The sequence below is a fragment of the Leiobunum rupestre genome, chromosome 4 (genome assembly GCF_980474605.1).
Source record: "Leiobunum rupestre chromosome 4, qqLeiRupe1.1.hap1, whole genome shotgun sequence".
NCBI lineage: Eukaryota > Metazoa > Arthropoda > Arachnida > Opiliones > Sclerosomatidae > Leiobunum > Leiobunum rupestre.
Genome location: NC_143387.1, coordinates 67,125,585 through 67,148,222, shown reverse-complemented (window position 1 = coordinate 67,148,222; position 22,638 = coordinate 67,125,585). Strand labels below are relative to the sequence as shown.

General features: G+C 37.4%; 1 protein-coding gene across 1 annotated transcript in view; it reads left to right on the top strand.

Moving 5' to 3' along the window:
* Positions 1-5,265: 5,265 nt before the first annotated feature.
* Positions 5,266-22,638, top strand: part of LOC149948822 (lysosomal alpha-glucosidase-like) — a 32,109-nt gene continuing 14,736 nt past the window's right edge. The window contains exons 1-7 of the mRNA XM_090173964.1: positions 5,266-5,750; positions 12,064-12,305; positions 14,705-14,850; positions 15,299-15,470; positions 15,659-15,752; positions 16,223-16,335; positions 19,270-19,392. Coding sequence (XP_090030090.1) covers positions 5,498-5,750; positions 12,064-12,305; positions 14,705-14,850; positions 15,299-15,470; positions 15,659-15,752; positions 16,223-16,335; positions 19,270-19,392 — 1,143 coding nt within the window. The 5' untranslated portion in view covers positions 5,266-5,497. The remainder of the gene's footprint in view (positions 5,751-12,063; positions 12,306-14,704; positions 14,851-15,298; positions 15,471-15,658; positions 15,753-16,222; positions 16,336-19,269; positions 19,393-22,638) is intronic.

Here is a 22,638-nt window from a genome sequence, read left to right as displayed (position 1 = left end):
GAAAATACTAAACGGGATAATGAATAGAATTAATTGTTAATTTATTAAATACGTGATTTTCAAACAATATTTAGGTTTTATTCAAAATGTTTTCGTCGTTTGCTTTTTACGAAAATCCTTGTCGAAAACGTTGATTCGCGGAGGTAAGTTGACGGGAAAATGGCATTATTTTCGTAGCAATCTCTTAGTATCGGATAGTGCACTGGTTCGACAATTTTCCAAAATTGAACTTCATTACGCCTTGCTCCAAGTTCGCAGTCATTTCACAATCACAGCTTAATAATCTTCAATGCAACTTCGGTGTCCTGGAACTTGAAACTGTTGGCTATGACATTAGCTACGTTCTCGATGTCTACGAACCCAAAAGGAAACTTGATAAACTTTATGACTGGCTGTATTTCTTTGAAGTCCTTAAATCTTCGTTTAATTTCACCCATTTAAATTTTCAAATAATTGAAAAACTCTTTAGTTTCGATTGGAGTTTTCGTGTCTCGTCGATTAGATTTGGAAAGTGTTTTAAGTCTCCTTTTTCCATTTGGTATACCCAAAGTTTGAGGCTTTCCACAAAACTATCTATCACAATTACAAGGAGACTACCCGTCGTGGTTTCCACCGATTTTGTTAAAACTCGGGGGTTAGGTAGACCTTATGGTAGTATGAAAATTGCCAAAGGTAAAAATTGCAATGGGCTTTAATTTTCCTATGGCAACCGAAAATGTTTTTGATATTCAACAAAATCGGTGATAACCACCTCGGGTAGTCTCCTTGTAAGCATTTTACTCACGTGTTTGTTCTTTCATTGAAGATTGCAGTTCGTTTCGTTGAGTTTTGCCGTTAAGGATGTTAAAAAGGCCAAGTTAAAGAGCCAAACGGGATTTGAGAGGAAATCGACTTCATCTTTTCTGGATTCCAAAAATAGGTTAATTTCAGGAAGAACTCCTCGAAGGTACTCCTGAACCTTGCCCTTACTCAGTCATCTTACCTGTTGATTCGTCCATTTGCAAGGTAAAATACTGACAAGACATTAAACCACTGTGTAGCTGATCTAATGTTCTCGTAACTGGATGTTCTTGAAAGTTGCCCAGAATTTATTGCCGTCATTATTTCATTCTTATTAGCGAAACTCACAACTAATGAGTCGGCCACTTCTAGAATTTCTGATGTAGGGACCATCATGAAAGGGTTTGTTGTTCGTCGCATTGCCCTCTATCAACGGTGTGATCAGACACTAACATCCCAGCGAAATTTACCTGAAAAGTCGACTTCTTTTACTTTTCCTCGCTTCACTTCCGACGTTGTACTCCAAGTTGAAATTAGGATGCTTTGAATCGAAATGCCTTTTTATTGGTGTTGTTAATTTTCCGGAAAATTAAAATGCGGAAAAATTTCCGGAAAAATAAAATGTGGAAAATTTCCCGCAAATCGGAAAATAAAAAATCGAAATTTTAAGGGGTTTTGAATGTTTTTAACTTTTGATCGATATAAAATGTCTAATATCAGTAAACATACTACAAAATATTAATAGTGTTACATTGTTAATCAGTTTAAACTAGTCTAGATGTTTAGTTTTACTTTTAGATTCGAAAAAATTAGGCGAAAATGCCGCTTTATTTAAATTTGCAAACAATATATTAGAAAAAAGGCTTCGGTCATTTTCCGGAAAATTTTCCGAGAGTGAAATTTTCCGACTTACAATACTACTTTTTATGTTACCTTTTTCGGTATAGCTAGCGGAAACTTACAAATTAGACATACACATTATTTTTTTTTCATTTTTTTCTTTTTTTTATGTAGTTTATTACTCGAAGATCTATTTGATCCGAGATTCGCGTTTTTGGTTTGCTCGAACACCTATCGGTACGAGTTATTAGTAAGTTTTTTACTTTCTTCAAGTTTTTTAATTTCTTCAAATTTGTTTAGGGTTTAGCTATATTATCCCTTTTAATTATGGACTAATCTACTTTTTCGCGTATTTTATCAGACATACGCATTGTCCGCCATTATATGTAACAAAATATTCATTATCCCATTCCGTATTAAGATGATATTTTCGATTTCTTCTATAGTCAGTTGCAGGCTAAGAAAGACAAAATATATAGTACAGTCGGCGCAAGGATAACTCAGACCATTTCCGGCCGGTCGACCGCGCGTAATTTAAATTTGACCACTTTACGGTCAATTTCAAATTTCGTGAGTTTCATCGTTTTTTCGCGCCATCTAGGAACCAAAATAGGAATCTATTTTTTAATTTCATGTTGTCACGAGTTTCATTACTGAATGCAGCTAAAGAAGGTTCGATAATTGAAGCTCCAAATATTTTAAATAGCCCAAGAGGTTTCTATAAAAAGCATGATAAAGGTTTATTGTTAACAGGTAAAGATAAAAATATAATTTTAAACGTCTATAGCGCATTAAGACAACGTTACCCCAAAGAAAGCGTGGTAACTATTTTAAAAGAAACTGCCGATTTAACTGGTAAGACGTAGAAATAAATTTACAAAATTAAATAATTATACATACTATTTTAAATTTAAGAATGATAGGAATGCCTTATCTTTTAAATTTGCTCGCCACCACAATTATGAAATTAAAAAATAAAGATTCCAATTTCGGTCTCTAGATGGCGCTAAAAGACGACAAAAAGAGCAAAATTCGAATTTGACCGTAAAATGGCCAAATTCAAATTTCGCGCGGTGGAATGACCGGAAACGATCTGAGGCATCCTTGCGCCGATTGTACTATATATTTTGTCTTTCTTAGCCTGCAACTCACTATAGCGCTCATACCGAGTGAATTTCACTGTAAGATCTTCAAGAACGATTAACCTATAATGCAAGAAATAATAACGGCAGGCTATCACAGTGTTTAGTAAAAAAGACCTAATAGTAGTGAAATGTTCGTGGACTTTGACAATGAACCAAGTTTGAAATAAACTAATACATTAAATATTTTACCTGCGATTTCTATAAAATAAGGCCAATATCCGCGGTATTACGATCCTTATTTTTTAAGGAAAGGCTTTCTGGAAAAACTATTTTATCTAATCGGCATTAGGTAGTAATTATTTTTTCAAAATTTAGAATTTTTTTCGAGAGAATCGTTTTGAAGGTCGAGATCAGCATTTGCCAGTTTGGGCAACTCTGCTTCTTTTAAGGTTTTGGTCCTAGTCCGGACGTTGTTAAATTTTGGAATGTCCAAAAATACCCTCTAAAAATAGAAAATGTTTAAATAAATTAAAAAAATAGAAAAATCCTCTTATAAAAATAAATAAATATAATGTTAACTATATATTGACAAAAAATCTGACAAAAATGTTTAAAAATAATAATAAAAAGAAACATTTGTGTATAACCTAAAAATGCATTTACCCTGTTTACTCATTTTTAGGCTTCATCGGTAAAATGTTACCCACTCCGTGTCATTAAAGGCCGACTACATATTTATTCGGTTTACTCTGTTTCTCACTGGTGGTCGGCTGCTTGCATAGCACATGTGTCTCGCAGCGAGCCAGCTTCCAGTGAAAGACAGAGCATGGAAGAAGCACGTGACTGATACTGCGTTCAGTCAATAGGAGCGGACATCTCCATAGAAGAGGAGGGGTTCAAAAATCAAGTGGCTCTGCCGAACGGCGGAGACACGAACTGAGTCTAAGCGGACGAATTTTCGTGAAAATTGTTTTTTCTCCCTAATGCTTTTCCTACGGGAATTTGTTTTCCTAACTGTGTTGCAATTCGGAGACTTTTTAATAATTTTAGTGTTTGTACTCAACTTTGAATTTTTCATATGATTTTTAGTAAGTTTCCAAGTTTTATTTAAGACTACTTTCATAATTTTCCCTTAATTATTTCGCTGGTAATCTACTTTTAAAATCGACGAAAATTTTAAGGCGAGGAAATGAATTCCCCGCCTTTGGGACCTGTATTTGTGCTAGGCCTCGGTTTTAATGTTTGGAATTTAAAAATCATTGCGCAATACCGAGGCCTAGCACAAATACAGGTCCAAAAGGCGGGGAATTCATTTCCTCGCCTTAAAATTTTCGTCGATTTTAAAAGTAGATTACCAGCGAAATAATTAAGGGAAAATTATGAAAGTAGTCTTAAATAAAACTTGGAAACTTACTAAAAATCATATGAAAAATTCAAAGTTGAGTACAAACACTAAAATTATTAAAAAGTCTCCGAATTGCAACACAGTTAGGAAAACAAATTCCCGTAGGAAAAGCATTAGGGAGAAAAAACAATTTTCACGAAAATTCGTCCGCTTAGACTCAGTTCGTGTCTCCGCCGTTCGGCAGAGCCACTTGATTTTTGAACCCCTCCTCTTCTATGGAGATGTCCGCTCCTATTGACTGAACGCATGGACAGAGTAAACCGAATAACTATGTAGTCGGCCTTTAAACCGCGTTTGAAAACGGCGGCGCACTCGCCATAAAGTCGGAACATGTCACGCACTTTATAATTTTTATAATTAGCGTACTTTAAATCGTTGAAGCTTTTTACTATCAAATAATTTGGAGTTTCATATTTCATACGTCATACTTATAGTTTTTAGGTTGTTTATGGTATAGGCTTCATTTCAAACGTTAGTAGTTAGAGAGAGCGGTATTTCGATAAGGCAAATATTTATAACCCTAATAGAAGTTGAATTTCCCTTGATGTTCGGAAACATTTGTATGTCGGCTACGAGCCTCGAGGTCTATTGAAAGAGTTGATGACGTCACACAGATACCGTCATAAAACTACGCTTTTATTTTTATTGCAGTTATTATTAACGGGGTTCTCTCTCTCTCTCTCCGTGTAACCTAGGAGCAACAAACGCAAGGAGAACACAGCTAGCCTTTAAACACGCTAACGCAGTGTTGCGTACAAATTTCATTGGACGAGCCTTTACGCTGAACGTTTGACGGAAAGGGGGAAAACAATTTCCGAATTTTCCCTTTCCGACGGCAGCAGGCGCTAAAGCGTCTAACCCATGAAAACTGTACGCGAGAAAATCCACGACTTTTGACGGGTTGCGTTCTCCTTGCGTTTGGTGCTGTGTTTATTGCTCCTAGGTGTAGGGAACCATCATTAAAACGGAGAATATAGTTGCGGATACGTATTCTCCGTTATAACTAATAAATTCTTGTCAATACATACAAGGATACAATCGTAACGATAAAAGGCCTTAGATTAGATAATGATTGACATTTGACGTTATTTTCGATTGGCCATGAATCCAAGTTACCTAGGAATTCCGTCCATCGTGAAGCGAACTTTTCCCCTTATCACTCTGTGGTTCGCATTAGGTTAGTTGGTCGTGTGGCAATAACGACGTAAAAATTACCCTTTATATCCGCTTAGTCGTCATCGACGCTTATTACGCGGGATGTAAGTTGTATCGAGAGAAACCAGAGAAACGCGAAGGAATCAAAAGACACTCTCGTTAGTCGGTGTCGCGAGAAAGATCATTTGGCTGGATTTCCAAGTATATCAGTTGAATCCGCCGCTTCGTTAAGATGGAAGAAAGGAAAAAGAAAAGTTACGATTTTGAAGGTGAAAGTCCCGACCTGAGGAACCTAGGCGGCCAATTGGGCCAATCTTCGGGTTGTTGCGACGGCGTCAGTAAGAAAAAGGTCGCGGCCGCGGTCCTAGTTGTCCTCTTGGTTATCGGCGCTGTGGTCGCTACTGTCCTTGTGTTGACCATCAACCAGAAAAAGGAAACTCTACCACCGGGGGAATTGGATCGAGTCGAATGTCCCTTCCAAAACGGTCAGACTTCTTACTTCTGTTATTTACTTTAAGATCCACTCTAAATATTAAATTTAAGGTGTACATAAAGTGTACATCGGTCTACTGACAAGGAGACATCCCGAAGTGTAACCCACCGATTTTGGTCAAACTCGGGGGATTGGTAGACCTTCGTGTATCATGAAAAATCCTAAAGGGAATTTATTCAATGGGCAACCGTTTTGCCATGGCAACAAAAAATGTTTTTGACAACAACAAATGGAAATTTTCCCACTGAAAATATCATGGGATTCTGACCGATTCCTAGGACCCCCCTGTGAAAAATTTGAACAAATTTCAAAATTTCGAAAATGCCAAAAATAGAAAATATAGATAAAAATTTACAAAAAAAAACATCAAAATTGAACAACTTTTGATCAATTTGAGGTCAAAATCCCATGTTATTTTCAATGGGAAAATTTCATATTTTGTGTTGACAAAAACATTTATCGTTGCCATGGCTAAACGGTTGCCCATTGAATAAATTCCCTTTAGGTATTTTCATGATACATGAAGGTCTACCAATCCCCCGAGTTTGAACAAAATCGGTGGGTTACACTTCGGGATGTCTCCTTGTGAGTAAGTATAATTATAATTAAATACTTAACAAAAAGTAGCACTTTTAAAGTGCTTAATTATCATAATAGGGACATTTTTCAGCGTGACGTAGATAATACGTAACCCATGCTTTTACCAATTAGAAACAAAAAGCACACCAGCATGGCGGCCATAGCCAAATTACGGCGTGACGTCATGCTGCCAGTCTCTATTTACCTAGGGTATTTTAATTGTCTGGCTCAATTTGCATAGAACTACGAAGTTGCTAAGTAAATTATTTATTATTATAATACACAAAACGTCTGTTTCTTAATTGAACGCAGGGCTCCCACCAGGTCCCTAAAATGCCTAAAAGCCCCTACTTTTTTTCGACGTCCCTAAACCACCATAAAATCGGGATTTGGTCACTAAATCACCCTATTTCTAGTACATTTGGTGAAAAGTACCATCGGCTTAAAATATTTCGTAGAAAAGCGAAAAAAACCCGATTTAATGTGATAGAATTATTACAAAAAATTTATAGTCATTTTTGGGATTGATAAAAGTTTTTTTAGAAATTAAAACTAAGTACTTAATTTTTGTGATAAAACATTTTTTAAATTAAAACTAAGTCAATTTTAAAAATTTGCTGCTTTTAAAAGTTTAAATGAAGATCTTATTTTTGTTTATTAAAATGGTCCCTATTTGGTTCCTACTTTAAAATATTTGGTTCCTATTTCACCCTATTTCTAGCCAGAAAAATCCCCTATTTCCCTATTTTTTTTGAGATTTTGGTGGGAGCCCTTTGAACGGGATAATTAAGATAATATGTGTAATTAACATAATTAATCAATTTAAAAGTGCTACTTCTTTTAAAGAACTTCATTATAATTCCAATTACTCAGTAGACCGATATTCACTTTGGACATGGGAGAAGATCCTTTCACGGCGTTAACGCCCTTAGAGGTCGATTTTAAAATACTGGAAGAATTACCAGATGGCGCCAGCAGTTTGAAACGAATAAATTTAAAAATATCAAAGAACCTCGAAAATAATAATTCATTCGTGTTTTTTATAACGATTTTTTCCTGGGTTGAGCTTTTGTTTGTAGTTTTTACATAAAAAAACATCGCTTAAAATAGTGTTAGAAGCTTTTCAAAAAATTTTATTTATACCTTTCCAGCCGAAAAGTTGAAATTAGCGCGCCATCTAGTATAAATAAAAGCATTAAAATCGACCCTCTAAGGGCTTCACGGAAACTTTGTTTCTCTGTAAGCAATTTATGAATTGGTCGGTTTTCAACCTTACAAAGGTGAAAATTCTAGTACAGAAAGTGAGACAATATTATCACACATTTCCTGTAAACAGTTGGCGCGTATTTAAAATTGGATAAATAATATTATCATCAATTTATAAGATGCATTTTACATTTAGGTCATTAAAATGATTATGAACTTAATTTAACTTTAATTAAATTTACAAGAATAACCTGTTATGTATATGAGTAAGTTAATTCGCTTGTTGTAATTTTTTAAAATTGGTAACGTAATTTATTTTAAAGGGGTAGGTACATTTGTTCGAATTTCAATCGTCCGAACGGTGGAACAAATGTTCGAATTTCATTCATCCGAACCGCCGAAATAACAAATGTTTCAATTGTTCGAATTCGTCCAAATCAGTAGCATCACTTGTCCGAATTCTGTCGCTAAATTAGTATTTCTTATTGCTTTTTTTTTTTGGTCCGGATTTTTTTTAGTGCAAGAATAAAAAATAAAAAACTACTTTGTAAATATCGTTGATTGTTAGTACACTGCCTTCTATAATACTAGGCCTAGAAATGGTAGCTACGTCGATTTTTTAAATGACATTTTCAAACTGACATGATTTTCGCGCTAGATGTCGCTCTCTTTGGTTTTTTTGGTTGGGGTAAAAAAGGTTAAACGGCTGCGGCCAATCAGCAGTCTCCTGTCACTGGTGGCTTCAAAACAATAAATGTCTTTTTTTTAATGGATTAAAAAACCTGTAGAAGATCCAAGCTTATTTTTAAATGTTTTTTACTAAATCTATTTCATTATTTGTCCTATAAATTGAATGTTGACATTCTTAAAGTGTATTTTCGCTATTAATATTCAAATTTTTCACGTACGTTAGAATTTCCCGCACTTTCCCTACCCGAAAAAGCGACCTCCATCGGATATTTCAAAATCGTTACCGCCACCCCATTTTTATTTTTATTTCTAGGCCTAGTATTATAGAAGGCAGTGGTTAGTAAGTGGGAATTGCGTTGAATGTTGTGGATATTTTAACTTCTGACGTTTTAATTATATTCAACGCGTGAAGTAAATGACTACATGTAATTTACAGTTAACTGAATATGGGTAAACCAGCTAGTTTAATTAATTACTGATTGAATGAGCTTGATTGTAGCTTGGTATGCCTTTGAAACTAATTACCCGTATAATTTCAGTTAATTGTAAATTATAGATTAAATATTTCGTTATTAAAGTAATCATTACTGATGATATAAAACGTATATCATCAACTTTTGGAGTTATTTCACAATTAACTTAAATTTGTTAGTTTAAAACACATTTAAGGTAAAGTTAATTTTCACATTAAGCCCTACCATAGAAAAGCTCGTAGTCGGTTACTAATTCCTTGATATTTTTTAAACTTAATGTCTACAACACTCCTGCTTAAAAAAATCCAATTATTCATTTGGCAATGCAAATTAATAATTTGTAGATGAACTGAAACCACCCCAGTCGTACTTTTCATTAAAGGGGAACGGCCAAGCTTTTCCAAATATGGCCTTATTTCCGTATCAAAAGATTAACAAGACGTTCAATATACTAACACGTACCTTTTTTTTGTCTTGAAAAAATAGCTTTTGGCCCAAAACGTTGAAACAAAAAATAACGCCAGGTGTTTTGTTTGAATTTTCGCCACCATCTTAGGGGCTGCCGCCAGCGCCCCTAACCCCGTATGAGCGATTCGCGAACTATCCTAACTTTTAAAATCGCGCAATTTAGGCTTAAGCCCCATTTTCATGCTCGCTGGTAGCGGGTAAAAATCGACAAAATCCGCTTCAGCTATACACTTTTTCACTTTCCGCGTCGATCTGTTTCAAACAGATATTTTAGCTTTATTTTCACGCTTGCGAGTGGCGGAAGCGAATTTTGACGATTTTTATCCGCTACCAGCGAGCATGAAAATGGGGCTTAAGATCTCTTATAACTTGGACGCGCCGCGCGTGCAAAACAAATTTTTTGCGTCTTCAGCAGCGCGCGCTTTTACGTTGTTTTTCTATCTCACCGACTTTTCACCAGGTGTCGCGGCGGACGCGCGCTTTTCAATTTCCCGAAATTTCTTTATTTTACTAAAAATTACCCACTCAATATTTTTTGATGCGGTTTTCGCCAGAAATTTTAGTTTTTAATGGGCTATAGGGCTATCTAACTGGTTAAAGCTTGACCGTTCTCCTTTAACTGCGGCGATTACGCAATCGAAAGATTCCTTCTCGAAAGCGAAGTCGACAGCTCCAACCCTGTCGAGATCTCTCTCGAAAATCGACGATAAAAATTCGACCTTTGGCCAAAATATACTAGCACGAATTTCCGGTAAATCGACGCGACGGCGGGAATTTTGAAAATTCCAGTTAGAATTGCCAGTGATAATTGGCCCCGGGGCCCGAAATGTCTCCGCGCCGCCCTGAAGCGGCACAGGGAAGAAGCGTGACGCGTATGCACCGTTATCAAGCGACCTTCCTTATAATCAATAAATGTCACTTTTCCGGCGAAGAATTTCTAATTCTTATCGTGGCAGCTGGTAAAGGTAAAACAATCGTGTTTGAAGTTTAGATCGCGATTACAGACGATTTCGATTATCTCTATGGATTATATATACAGCGTGAATAGTTTTACCTTCAATTCAAGTACAATTTTTAGCTTATCAGAATGCCAGGGAGATTAACACGTAGTCCCGTGTATTTCGAGGGACATCCGCGGACCAGCAACACCGTAATGAGACTCGTTACCAAAGTCAAGATTATATTGTGTACTATTCGCGAAAAAATCGGATTGGCATCCAGTGGACGTTAATAGCCGTTTCTGGGACATATAGTGGACGTTGGAAATATCGTCTGCTACCAATTATGCTAGAAGCTACTAATATCTAAAAAAAAATACTCAAATTCTACCAAATAGTAAAAAATATTATCTATCAAATGGTATTATTTCCAAAATTAAATTAAATTTAAATTTATTTAAAATTTTATTATTACCAAGAATGTATTTATTTATTCTCAGGGAGAATGAATATATCGAGATTATTTTTGGCGTTTCTCCAATTCCACCCGTTGGGGCCCCCGGTATGCTCCTCCGCTTTAATAAAATCAAATAATACTGCAATCTCATTGGTTCTTAAAAATTACGTTTTTCGACGCGATTAACGCTGCTGCGAGGACGCAAAAAATAAGACCGCATCCTTTTTCCCTCCCCCCCCCCCTTAGCGTGACGGGGTTAGGGCCTCAACGTGTCCGTCGATAGTCTCGACATATTCATTCTCCCTGAGTATAAATAAATACATTCTTTTTATTACTTACGAATGTAATATTTCAATAATAACTTTTGAAAATGTAAGTATCCGAAACTTTCTTCTAAAATCGTAATGCAAATAAACGCCCACTAGATGTCTCTATAGAGTTACAAAACGTAAATAGACATCAATTTAAGAACATTTTTTTAAATTAATGTAAAGCCCGAAAACATTGTAAAAATGTGCGAGGCTTAACAATTTACCTACCAAGGTCTAAAGAAAAGTTAACTGTGAAAAAATATGATCTGATAGTGATAATATTAAGTAATAAATTAATCGAGATATCCTATTATTAACGGTAAAGTACACCCTGGTAGTAGTAACTGAAGGTAGCCTATCTTAAATTTTCAAAAGGCCCACGTATTTATTCAAATACAGGTAACATAGTTTCATATTTATGTAGGTACTTCCAAAACAATTTCTAAAATAGCATAATTTCAATGAAATAAATTTGATTTAATTTCAAAACCCACCAACAGATAGCGACAGGTAATCTCTTGAAAATTTCAATAGATATTAAATATTATATTACGAGTCCCTGTAGGTAGTCGGTTATCTGTAGAACTATACAATCGGAAATCTTAAAGGGAATGTTTTGTTTTTAAATATTGAGACTAATTGTGGGGTAGGAATTTAATTTTAAAGCCCCCCCATTCTCACTCCACTCAATCAGCACTGCAGTATATTATGATAGTAGTTTTCCCACTAATTTACACAATGAGCTGTTTCAAAGGAATAATCTACCACTTTTCTAAGGGGGAAATCCCACTGGACAGGATTAGTAGTTTCTACCTAGGAGTAACAAACAGAAGGAGAACACGGCTAGCCTTTAAACACGCTAACGCAGTGTTGTGTACAAATTTCATTGGACGAGCCTTTACGCTGAACGTTTTACGGAAAGGGGGAAGCCCATTTCCGAATTTTCCCCTTCCGACGGCAGCAGGCGCTAAAGCGTCTAACCAATGAAAATTGTACGCGAGAAAATGCACGACTTTTGACGGGTTGCGTTCTCCTTGCGTGGGGTGCCGCGTTTGTTGCTCCTAGCTTCTACAGACATTTGAGTCTAAACGTCAATCAACAGCGCTCCTGGAGGCCAAATCGTGACTTTCATTGATCCACCATCTTTATACTCCCTTTAAACGTAATATATTTTCCCGAACAGGACAGGCAACGTACGAAGAGTGTCTGAATAAAGGCTGCGAATGGAATCCGGCTTCCGACAACTCCCCGTCATGTTTCTTGCCCAAGTCGAGCAACTACGTGGTGTCCGGTGCCAAAATCATCACGGCCACTGGGTTTATCGTTCCTCTGGAATACGACTCCAACGTGACGCTCTTCGGAGAACCAAGAGGGTACGCCGAATTTCGGGTTAGCTACGACAGCGACTATAGCCTAACGTTCGAGGTAGGTTTGACCTTTGGCCTAGATAGTCTAAAATTAATTGAGTGTAGCTAGGATTTAGTCAAATTTTCGATTGGCGAGATATGTCTCGCAGCTGATGCTAAAAGATACTCAGTAAGTGTTCCTAAAAAGTCCAGGCCAGTGGAAAATAGTGGCAAATAGTGTAAAATTGGAAAATAGTGGCCAATTGGAAAATAGTGGAAAATTGGAAAATAGTGGCAAATAGTGGAAAATTGGAAAATAGTGGCAAATAGTGGAAAATTGAAAAATAGTGGCAAATAGTGGAAAATTGGAAAATAGTGGCAAATAGTGGCCAATTGGAAAATAGTGGCAAATAGTGGAAAATTGGAAAATAGTGGCAAATAGTGGCCAATTGGAAAATAGTGGAAAATTGGAAAATAGTGGCAAATAGTGGAAAATTGGAAAATAGTGGCAAATAGTGGAAAATTGAAAAATAGTGGCAAATAGTGGCCAATTGGAAAATAGTGGAAAATTGGAAAATAGTGGCAAATAGTGGAAAATTGGTAAATAGTGGCAAATAGTGGAAAATTGAAAAATAGTGGCAAATAGTGGAAAATTGGAAAATAGTGGCAAATAGTGGAAAATTGGAAAATAGTGGCAAATAGTGGAAAATTGGAAAATAGTGGCAAATAGTGGAAAATTGGAAAATAGTGGCAAATAGTGGCTAATAAAGAAAAATTGAATTTAAAAGCTTAAAAATAATTGTAATTATTGTAAAAATGTCTTAGTTTACACTGAACTTACAATGTTAGAAATAAATATTCCAAAACAATTAACGTTAATGTTAATCAGAATCTGACCATCCCTTATGTAGCCCAAATCTGAAATTTCTGTGGTAAAATATTTTTATATTATTATTTTATAATTTTCTGTGGTAAAAATATTTATGGGTCACTTTTGGCCAAATTGGCTTCTAAATTCACTTTTGTCCAGGCCGGAATTTTCCACTATTTTGCACACTCTTGTCCACCTGGAATTTTCCACCTCGGAACACTTTGATTTTAGTCAAAGGAGGAAGAAGTTAATTATTCAATTTAAAAAAAATGTTTTACACGTAGCAAGAGTCAATCAAGTCGAGATACCTGACTTTTGAAAATAATTCTAATTGTTTTTACATTTAATCGATTTGTTAATTTTCTTTAATATTAATTTAAACTTCGTTTTAGTATACCTTAATTCTTAGATTATTATTGCAATTATTCTCGATATAAAACAAAAAGATAGTTTTTCTCGAAATGGGGGTTTTCAGACTTGCTTAAGTTTTGTTCTCAAGTCGTGAAGTAGAATATTTTTACACTGACTATTTGCGACCGAAACGAGTCTAGGTGGCGCTGCGACACGATGCTCTTCCGAAGTTTCGATGTAGCGCCTATGAAATAGCGTCTGCTATTGTCAAATTAGGAAAAAAAATGCCGAAATTTTATAGTCGTAATCGAGGGGTAAGACAGTCCCAGATAATCTGTACACCGAGTTCGTGCATTTAGCACTTTTAAAGGTACATATTTTCAAGAGTTCGCGAGTTCCATTTAGCACTGTCAAAGGTACGGCAGTGTACACCGAGTTCGCAGAGTGTCTTACCCCTCGGTCGTAATGGTGTAAAATTTTAAACAAATTCAAATATTAAGCTTTTCTAGCTTCTATTTCATCCATCATAACCCTCTATACTAGAAATCACAGTTACTTTCGTCACTACCAAAGGCGGTGATTTTTCGACTTCCGCCGGAAATATAGTCCATATATAATAATATATATGTGAAATATTATTAGATTATTAGATTAGAGTTAAGCGAAATTTATTGTCTGCCTTTAATACCAAGTAAGAACTTGAAAGAGATTGTAAAAAATTAGTATTTGCTTATAAATATTTTCCCACTTAAAAATTGAATTTGAAATAACACTGCGACGTAAGTACAAAGTCCGTAAGTTGTGAGATAATATTTTATCTGCGGATGCTCTTATTGGAAAATTGCGCCTTTAAAAAACGGAAGAAGACTAAGGCCATCTATTGAGCAGATAATGAATGTTTATTTATGTTAAATCATTTAAATGCCGACCGCTTCAGTTGTCTCAGGTAACATTGATTTCGAGTATAGTTTTCGACGCCAACCAAAAGAGGGCGTAGCGATAGCTTTCGGTCGCTAATGCTGAAGATGGCGCTGCACGTCACTAGGCGACTTTCCTGTTCCTATTCATTTACGGGAAGCAACGCGTGCTTCGCGGAGCGGTCTAATTAACACGTGCCATCAAGCGTGCGTCATGCGTCGTTATAAAATGTAAGTGAGAAAGCCCCTTAGTGTCGTGTAGCGCCATCTTCAGCGTAGTCGGTGTAAAAAATTTCATCATTTCGGTAACCCAACAGTAAAAATACTCTTAATAAATAGATAGAACCGAAAACAAGGAATTCGTTACCAACGACACAACGGTACCAAAGCAAAGCAGTTAATCCAAACTACGAAGTTGTACTTCCAACTGACCAAGGGTCGCCGTTCACTTTCGCCATTATCAGAAAAGACGACGCTCAAACTATGTAAACGAATAAATTCAACCAGAAGCGTATTAGATATCTCTGAGAAATAAGTATTCAGCTTCTTCGGTTTCCTCTTTTCATAAAAACTTGTCGAAATTAACGGTAATAATAAGTGTGGCATGAAAGAATTACCACCACCCTCCTACGCATTGTAACCCGGCCACCTGAATTAAAGTCATTAAAAGTTGTTAGATGACTTAGGCCTAAGCTTGCTGATTATTATAATTATTTTTATTTTATACTGCTAATGATAATGGTAATTTTTGAACCGTGTGGCGGTGTAATGTGTGGTAGCAAACATCGGGATAATTCGATACCGTGAAGATACAAGTTTCATATTTACGTCCTAAATGGATACTTTTTCCCTTAAGAGATATTTAATATACTTCTGATTCCACGTATATGAAAAGCGATTTAAAATTTCAACGCAAAAATCTTTAATCCTCAGCTGGAACTCGAGTTTGAATGGACTCGTCTTAGAGAAGCAATTCGTGCAAATAACGACGTCTTTGGCCTCGCGAAACTTCTTCGGGATGGGCGAGAACACTCACTCCACTTTCAAACGAGATTTGAGCTACAAGACATCCTCCATTTTCTCTCGGAATCCCAAAAACAACCAAGTAAGTCCACTAACAATGAATAATAGATGTCTCGATGCGAAACCTAATAAACGACAATTTTTAAAATTTATAATTACTAGTCAATTTTACCATGGGCCAAATAATGATAAATTTTACCTACTGAAAAAATTTCAATGATAATATAAAGAAATAAATTCTGGTTCTAAAAGCCTTTATTTTTAAAACAGGGTGACAATCTGGGTGGCGTCCACCCTTTCTACATGTGCGTCGAACACTCGGGAAAAGTTCATACAGTCTATTTTCACAATACACACGCCCTAGGTATGAATAGACTGTTACGCTTTCTTGGTAGTAACATGGGGGCAACGCCATTAAAGGCTGACGTTTAAATTCCCGAAGTATTACTAGATGGCGCCAACAGTCTGAAATGTAAAATCCAAATAATTATTTAAAAACTCTAAGACTAAGAATTTTTTAATGTTTCTTTTTATGCCGAATTTTTCCTGGCAAGAACTTTTATTGATTTTTTAAAGTTTTTTAAAATAAACTTGAAATATTGTTAGAATTAGCGGTTTTTTAATTAGAATTTGCAATAAATTAGTAAGTTATTTATTCCCTTCCCGCCAAAACTTTTAACTAGGCGCCATCTAGTATAAATAAAGTAATTAACGTAGAACCTCTAATGGCTTAGCTCTAAATGTTGGTTTCCCTTTAAGCAATTTGTTTATTGGTCTATAGGTATAAAAATGAGGAAAACGTTTTTCTGATAATGTTGTGTTTTTTGAAAGCAGAATACGTATTATTGCCTGCTCCTGGAATAACGTTACGGGCCTTGGGTGGCACCTTGAAATTTACTCTCTTTCTGGGAAATTCAGCAGCGGAAAGTTTGAGAGAGGCTTCCAAAGTACGTTTTTATCTATCACTTTATATGTTTGCTATCGTAAGTGTATAATTATGTTCCATAACTCTGTCAGTCACTCTAAATACTTACTGATTGCTACGTCATATCCATAACAACAGACAGAGCCCCTAGGCTTAAGCTTTATTATGACCCATATCATAAGTAACATAATAACAATAAGTATGACACTTCCTATTGCTTTAATGCTAATTTTCTAACCGAACCTTTTTTCGGCTGTGACTTGGACTCGCGACTTACCGTTTTGGATGACAACGTGTTGATAAAAACTTAAGCCTAATATCGGAGAGCACGTACTGGAGTCGCGAGGGGCTTTGGCTTTGTTGCAACAGAATGGGAATTTTCCCATCCGGCCCCTGAGACTTATAGGGCTTAAAAGACTTAAAGCCCAAATAAGTCTAGAGTGCGTGACAATTTTATTCGCCACCGCCCAATCTTCCCTTTTGGTACGTGCAATCCTAATGGGAAGGGGGTCAGAATCAGTACTGTTCGTAATTCTGGAGTCAGGAAAGTGTACATCTAACATATGAGTTAGAGTCTCCTTACCCGACGAAGAATGACTGCCATCCTTCAACTTAATAGTGTCAAGATGTTTAGTCTTATCGTTGGCCATAATTTTCATTAACTTTGCCGTACTGGGAATATCAGAGATATTCTCACAGAAATTCCTCCACGAGTCCCTCTTGGCCTCGCGGATGACCTTATTGTATGCAGTGAGGGTGTGCTTGTAGGCAACCAAGTCACCCGACCTCTTAGCTTTGTTAAAAAGCCTCCTAGATTGTTTGCGAAGCCTGCCAATCTCATGGTTCCACCAAGGAACTAGCCTTGGCTGGTTGGTAGACTTCACCGGATTGGTTGACCGGACAGTGGTAGGAGTCGATAATAGCATGTTGCATGCGATCAACAGGATTAACCCCACCCTCTACAGCACTTACGACTGAAGTTTGATTTGGGTTACTTAGTATCTTAAAGATACCCCTATCCAAACCTGTCTGAGCAGCAAATCCTGCCGCTTTGATGGCGTTACCGACTCACCATCCATTAGAAAAATCCAACGGATGGCCGCCGGTTCCTCAGTTTTGCCCAGCACCTTCCAACAGCTGGTGTTCAGCGCACCGATGAAGGTTTGAAGACGCCTGAGTAGAACTTTACGGTCCTTCGTCCAGACGTCCCTCGTTCGGAGAGCGACCTTAAAAGGGTTCGGCAGGTCACTGGCCTTTGTTTCCAAAAGCCTCGTTCCCTGGAGAACCTGTTCTTTGCGGTCGAACTCCTGACTTAACCAGTTACCTGTGAAGTCATCCTTGCACAGGTAAACCAGGGCACCTCCTTTCAGCTGGAATTGCAGGAATTGAGGAAGAGGGTTACCCGAGGGTATCCCGTCTATCCTCTCCAGAACTCCGCGCTGGATGGTTAAGCCGTTCGAGGGAAAGCCTTCTTTTATGATTTCCATCCGCATCGAACCCACAGCTTCACTGAAGGTCAGTGGCTTAGACCTTTTGGCAGCCTGTTGCTGAGAGCTTGGAGAGTCGTGGTCCGACTCCCTTGTTCTCTTGTTTGAAGAGGAGTTACCCTTTGCAAAGTCTTCTGCCAACTTCCTGAGTGTCTTACGACGCTTGTTCCTCTTACGAGTACGAGCCTTGGAAGCACTTACCTTGCTTCCCTCCGTCGGGGTGCTGTCTTTGGTAGACCCTTGCTTCTGATGCTGGGTACTGCCGGAGGCAGACCCTAGCAACATGGGCTCGGTTTCTTCCAAGACAGACACCACGACCTGAACTTGTGGAAGGGAGGGTAGTATCCTGCGATACACCCTTCCCCTGGCTAGAGCCGGGTGCTGTCAAAGACAGACCCTTGCCCGATGGTTTTTTGTTGTTTGGGATTTTGGAATTCATAAAAGATCCCACGAGAAAAGTGGAAAGTAGATGGTCACCGGCCTTAATCCTCTGTCCGGATGGGAGGTTAAAATACAACGGGGTGTCGCCTGGTGCCCCGAGGGGATCGTTCACGATACCGTATTTTCGCTTCCCCGGTACCACTCAGCCCTCAGCACGATACCTCACACCTTAGCTTAAGAAAGAAGCAGAGCCTTAGTTGGCCAGCATGAAGGGTTGCCCCTCCACCTGCTACTCCCTTCCACCACGAAGAGGTACAAGGTTGCAGTTTATGGAAGGGATCATGAGTGATTAAAAAAAAACATGAGCTCGTGGCGTCGAGAAAAACGTTTTTAATTTTTATCATTGCTGTCTATCGGAAACAGGATATTTCGGCTTGGCGGAAGTCTCGCGTATTTTAGACACTAGAGGGCTCTGTGCTGAAGAAAACATCTTGATTACGCAATAACTATGAAAATCAGTTTGATTGTAAATCTCGTTAATTGTCACACTTATTGTTATTATGTTACTTATGCCTATATGCATAGCTGCACGGAATTTGAGCCCGGGGCTCACAAAATATATATAAAAAAGCCATTAGCTCGAGTTTAGTAGGTCTCCGCCTATTGGTTATTCGGCACAGGTCATATGCAAGAACACAAGAGCCTCTAGGGAGAAAAATCCGCGTCTTGAAAGTAAAATAAAATAAATATTTAGTGACGTAAAATTGACGTCATAACAGAGTAAAATAAATATTAAAAATAAATTAAATACATATTTTATAAATGACGTCGAATTTACTTCATACCCGTAACAGATAAATAAGCAACTTAATAATAAATTAAATAAATGTTTATTGATAGCTATTGATAGTAACGTAGAATTTACGTCATACCCGTGAAAAAATAGGTGACTTACGAAAAAATTAAATGATAAATTGTTAGTCCTACACCTTAGCGTACGCTGTAAACTAACACACTTATATGTGAAACTGATCATGAACTTATGCAAGTATTTACCTACCTGATGTGTAACATTTGTAATAATACAGGTCCTGGGAACTCCGGCCGTCATCCCGTATTGGGCTCTAGGATTTCAAGTCAGCCCCAAATTCAGTCAGAAAGGGACCTATTTCAAGAGCATGATCGACATGGTCAAACGGAACTTTTCATTGGTACGGTTTCATTTTCAAAATATGTTCACACACAAGGACGATTTCCGTCTTTTGCTAATAGTTCATAGTTAGATATTTACAAGTAGTTATTTACCTCGACGCTCGCCGTCGCAACGTCTTGTTTATAGTCAAAACCATAATAGTCCAAGAGCCCATGACAAAATAAGCATGTGATAAGGTACACGATGGGTCAAGATATTTTTTAGTTACGTTAGTGATTTGTAACCAAGAACTGTTTGACTTACGGGTCAAAGTGGGGGCTTTCCGGAAATACGAACCGCGTGACGTCACTTCCGGTGACCTTAAAAATTGATATGACCTGATATTGGTATCATTCGATTGGTCTCAACGTGCTCTTACCAAATATCGCTAATTTGACCTTCAAATCTGAACCAAGAGGCGTATAAGATTAAAAAACTAATTTTGAGCCCCTCCCAAATTTACATGTATAAGACAAAATGTATATTAAGGTCTAGATAAATTTCGGGGCGTCTAAGCCTAACATAAAATACGGAATTGACACCTAGCAAACACCGAGGAAGGCACGTGACGAAGAGCGCGAGCTCTCTTAGCATTTTAGCATATGTAACATAATTACTCATAAGTATGCCACTGTACCTTTATTTCATTCAAAAATCTTCACTAACGGTTTGTTTCACCACGAACTAGTAAAAAGGTGGACTACGTTATATTTTAACCTTTTTATTCATCCTAGTAATTTTGGGAGTCACACTAATTGGCTAGTAACATATTTATTTAAGCCAATGGAAAACCTCTAAATTGAGAAGGAATTTATTTGCGTCGGAATTTTAGTCAGCCCAATGTAGCTTTGTTGAAATTTATAAACTCGCTCGGTTTGTGCGGATGAAGTTAAATTAATTATGAGCAACAAGAATGTATTTATTTATATTTAGGAAGAATGAATATGTCACGACAATCGGCGGGTACGTTGAGCCCCTTTTCCCCCGGCTTGCGCGGGGGGGGGGAGACAAAACGACCCGGCGATGATTCTATCGTGTCGAGTGACGTCAATTTTACGGAGCCAATGACTATTTTATGTATTTTAAGCGGAGGAGCGTACTTGGGGGACCAACGGGTGGAATTGGAGAAACGCTAAAAATAATCTCGACATATTCATTCTCCCTGAGTATAAATAAATACATTCTTGTGAGTAATTTAGAAAAATAAAAGGTTGGGGAAAATGACCAATAAGTGATCGCTTTCCGAAAATGGAATAAGTCGTCGAAGTGGGATATTCCACCAGCGTTATTAAAACCCATATCAAGCCTAGAAGAGTTAGGCCTAGGCTCAAAAGAATCTTCAAAGACTCCAACCTTGTAGATGCGCCAGAAAAGCTCAACCTGAATTTCAACTATTTTTCCAATAAACCTGCTTCTTTTATTTGACAATGGAAATTTATTTTAGAACGTGAGTCTCCGTGAACTTCATTAATTTGCAAATTAATTACATTAACAGAACTTGACACTATATTGTAGTTCATTTTATCTCCTAAGCCTTGGTTGTTCAAACCGGTTTGTTTACTAAAATAATGGCCGTCGGTTTATCAGACGTAGAGCTAATTATACGACGGCATTATCGGCATTTAAGATTCGATGACGTCAAATATGACGTCAAATATTACGTAGGGTACGGATGACGCAATATCTGTGAAACAAACCATTAGTGAAAAAATAGAGCTAGTGGCATACTTATGAGTAATTATGTTACATATGATTTTAGTACTAAGTCTGTTGGTGACTTTTAGTATAATTTTTAAGCAGGAGACAATGGCTCTCGCGACGATAGCACGAGCTTTTTTAGTTTTTTACCGATAGATAGCGCCTTATAAGGATAGCCTGCAGAAATTACGCGTTTCTGCTAGCTGTCACCTCGGTATTCACTCCCTTTGAAATATTTTATCTAGACCTTTATATACGTTTCCTATATCTATGACATAACCACTAGGAGGTGCAGATTTTGAATACCTACCTCAAAAATTGGACCTAGACATTTGCTTTTGGGGATCTTATGATAGGCTTATGTCAAAACCAGTCTTCAGTTTAATTAACGGAGCAAGCACGTTTTAAAGAGGCCGCCCCGGCGATTGAATAATCTGGATTAAAATCTAGTAGGGCTCTCCTACTCTTCCGTACCTCGTGATACCAGATACGGTCAAACATACTGTGGTAGGATTTCACCAGTCCTGTTTCCGGAATCAGGAAACTGTATATGTATACCATAAGTAACTTAATAACCATAAGTATGACACTTTCTATTCACCCAATGCAATTTTTTTAATGATTGTCTGTTTCGCCAATAGCAACGTAAACCATTACGTACCGACGGACTGACAACTCTCCGCGAACTACTCTTAGTATTTGGAAGATGGCATTAAAATCGGCGACGGTCCGCCGGCAGCCTTTTGGACGGACTAGTCAAGGCCTATTGAAAAATTAAATGCTTTCCAAAGCTTAAATAACGCTTACATTTGGAAAATAATGATGAATTATTGAATCGAAACATAAAAATAACCATTATAAACACTGGCTCCATTTCAGAAGTTAGTTATTTTCGAATTTCAAACCTAAACGCGTGTACGCTCGTATTTCTCGCCATCAAACTAACCAACTATTTTGCCAACGGAAAGAGTAGGAAGGGACGAGTTTCCTGTTCGGAAACTTCTTATTTCGCAATCACTCCACGACAGACTATCATTAACCGAATTCGTTCTTTGCCATACTTACGTTTATTATGTCACAAATGGTATACACTTGGAATGTCTGAGGGGCCATTGGTCACGTGCGGCGAAACAGGTGAGGCTTAAACTACGTCGAATGTCAGACGTCCGGCGTTTTTTAAGATTTATTTGCTGGCTGCCGTTGATAAAAAGCCGCAGTACCTGGGGATGAAAATTAATTAAATAACCCCCGATAAGTTCTCACACTGAAGATCGAAAAAATGGTCTAAATCACGAATTTAGATGGTTTAAAAGAGCATGGAAGGTAAATGAACTTATATTCGAGACAAGGCTTAATGTCGATCGGGAGCCGAGTACCTAGCTGAGCACCTATAGCTGAGCACGTCGCGAGCGAAACTTTATTTTAAACCACGCCTGTTTTATGAGAACCATCAGGGCCACCATAGTCTTCCTTGGACATTCTAAGTTTAATGTGTAATTCAAACACCGGTGTGGCCTTTTAAACGCCACCATATCCCGAGAAACTGCCCGAGATGGGGCCACAATAT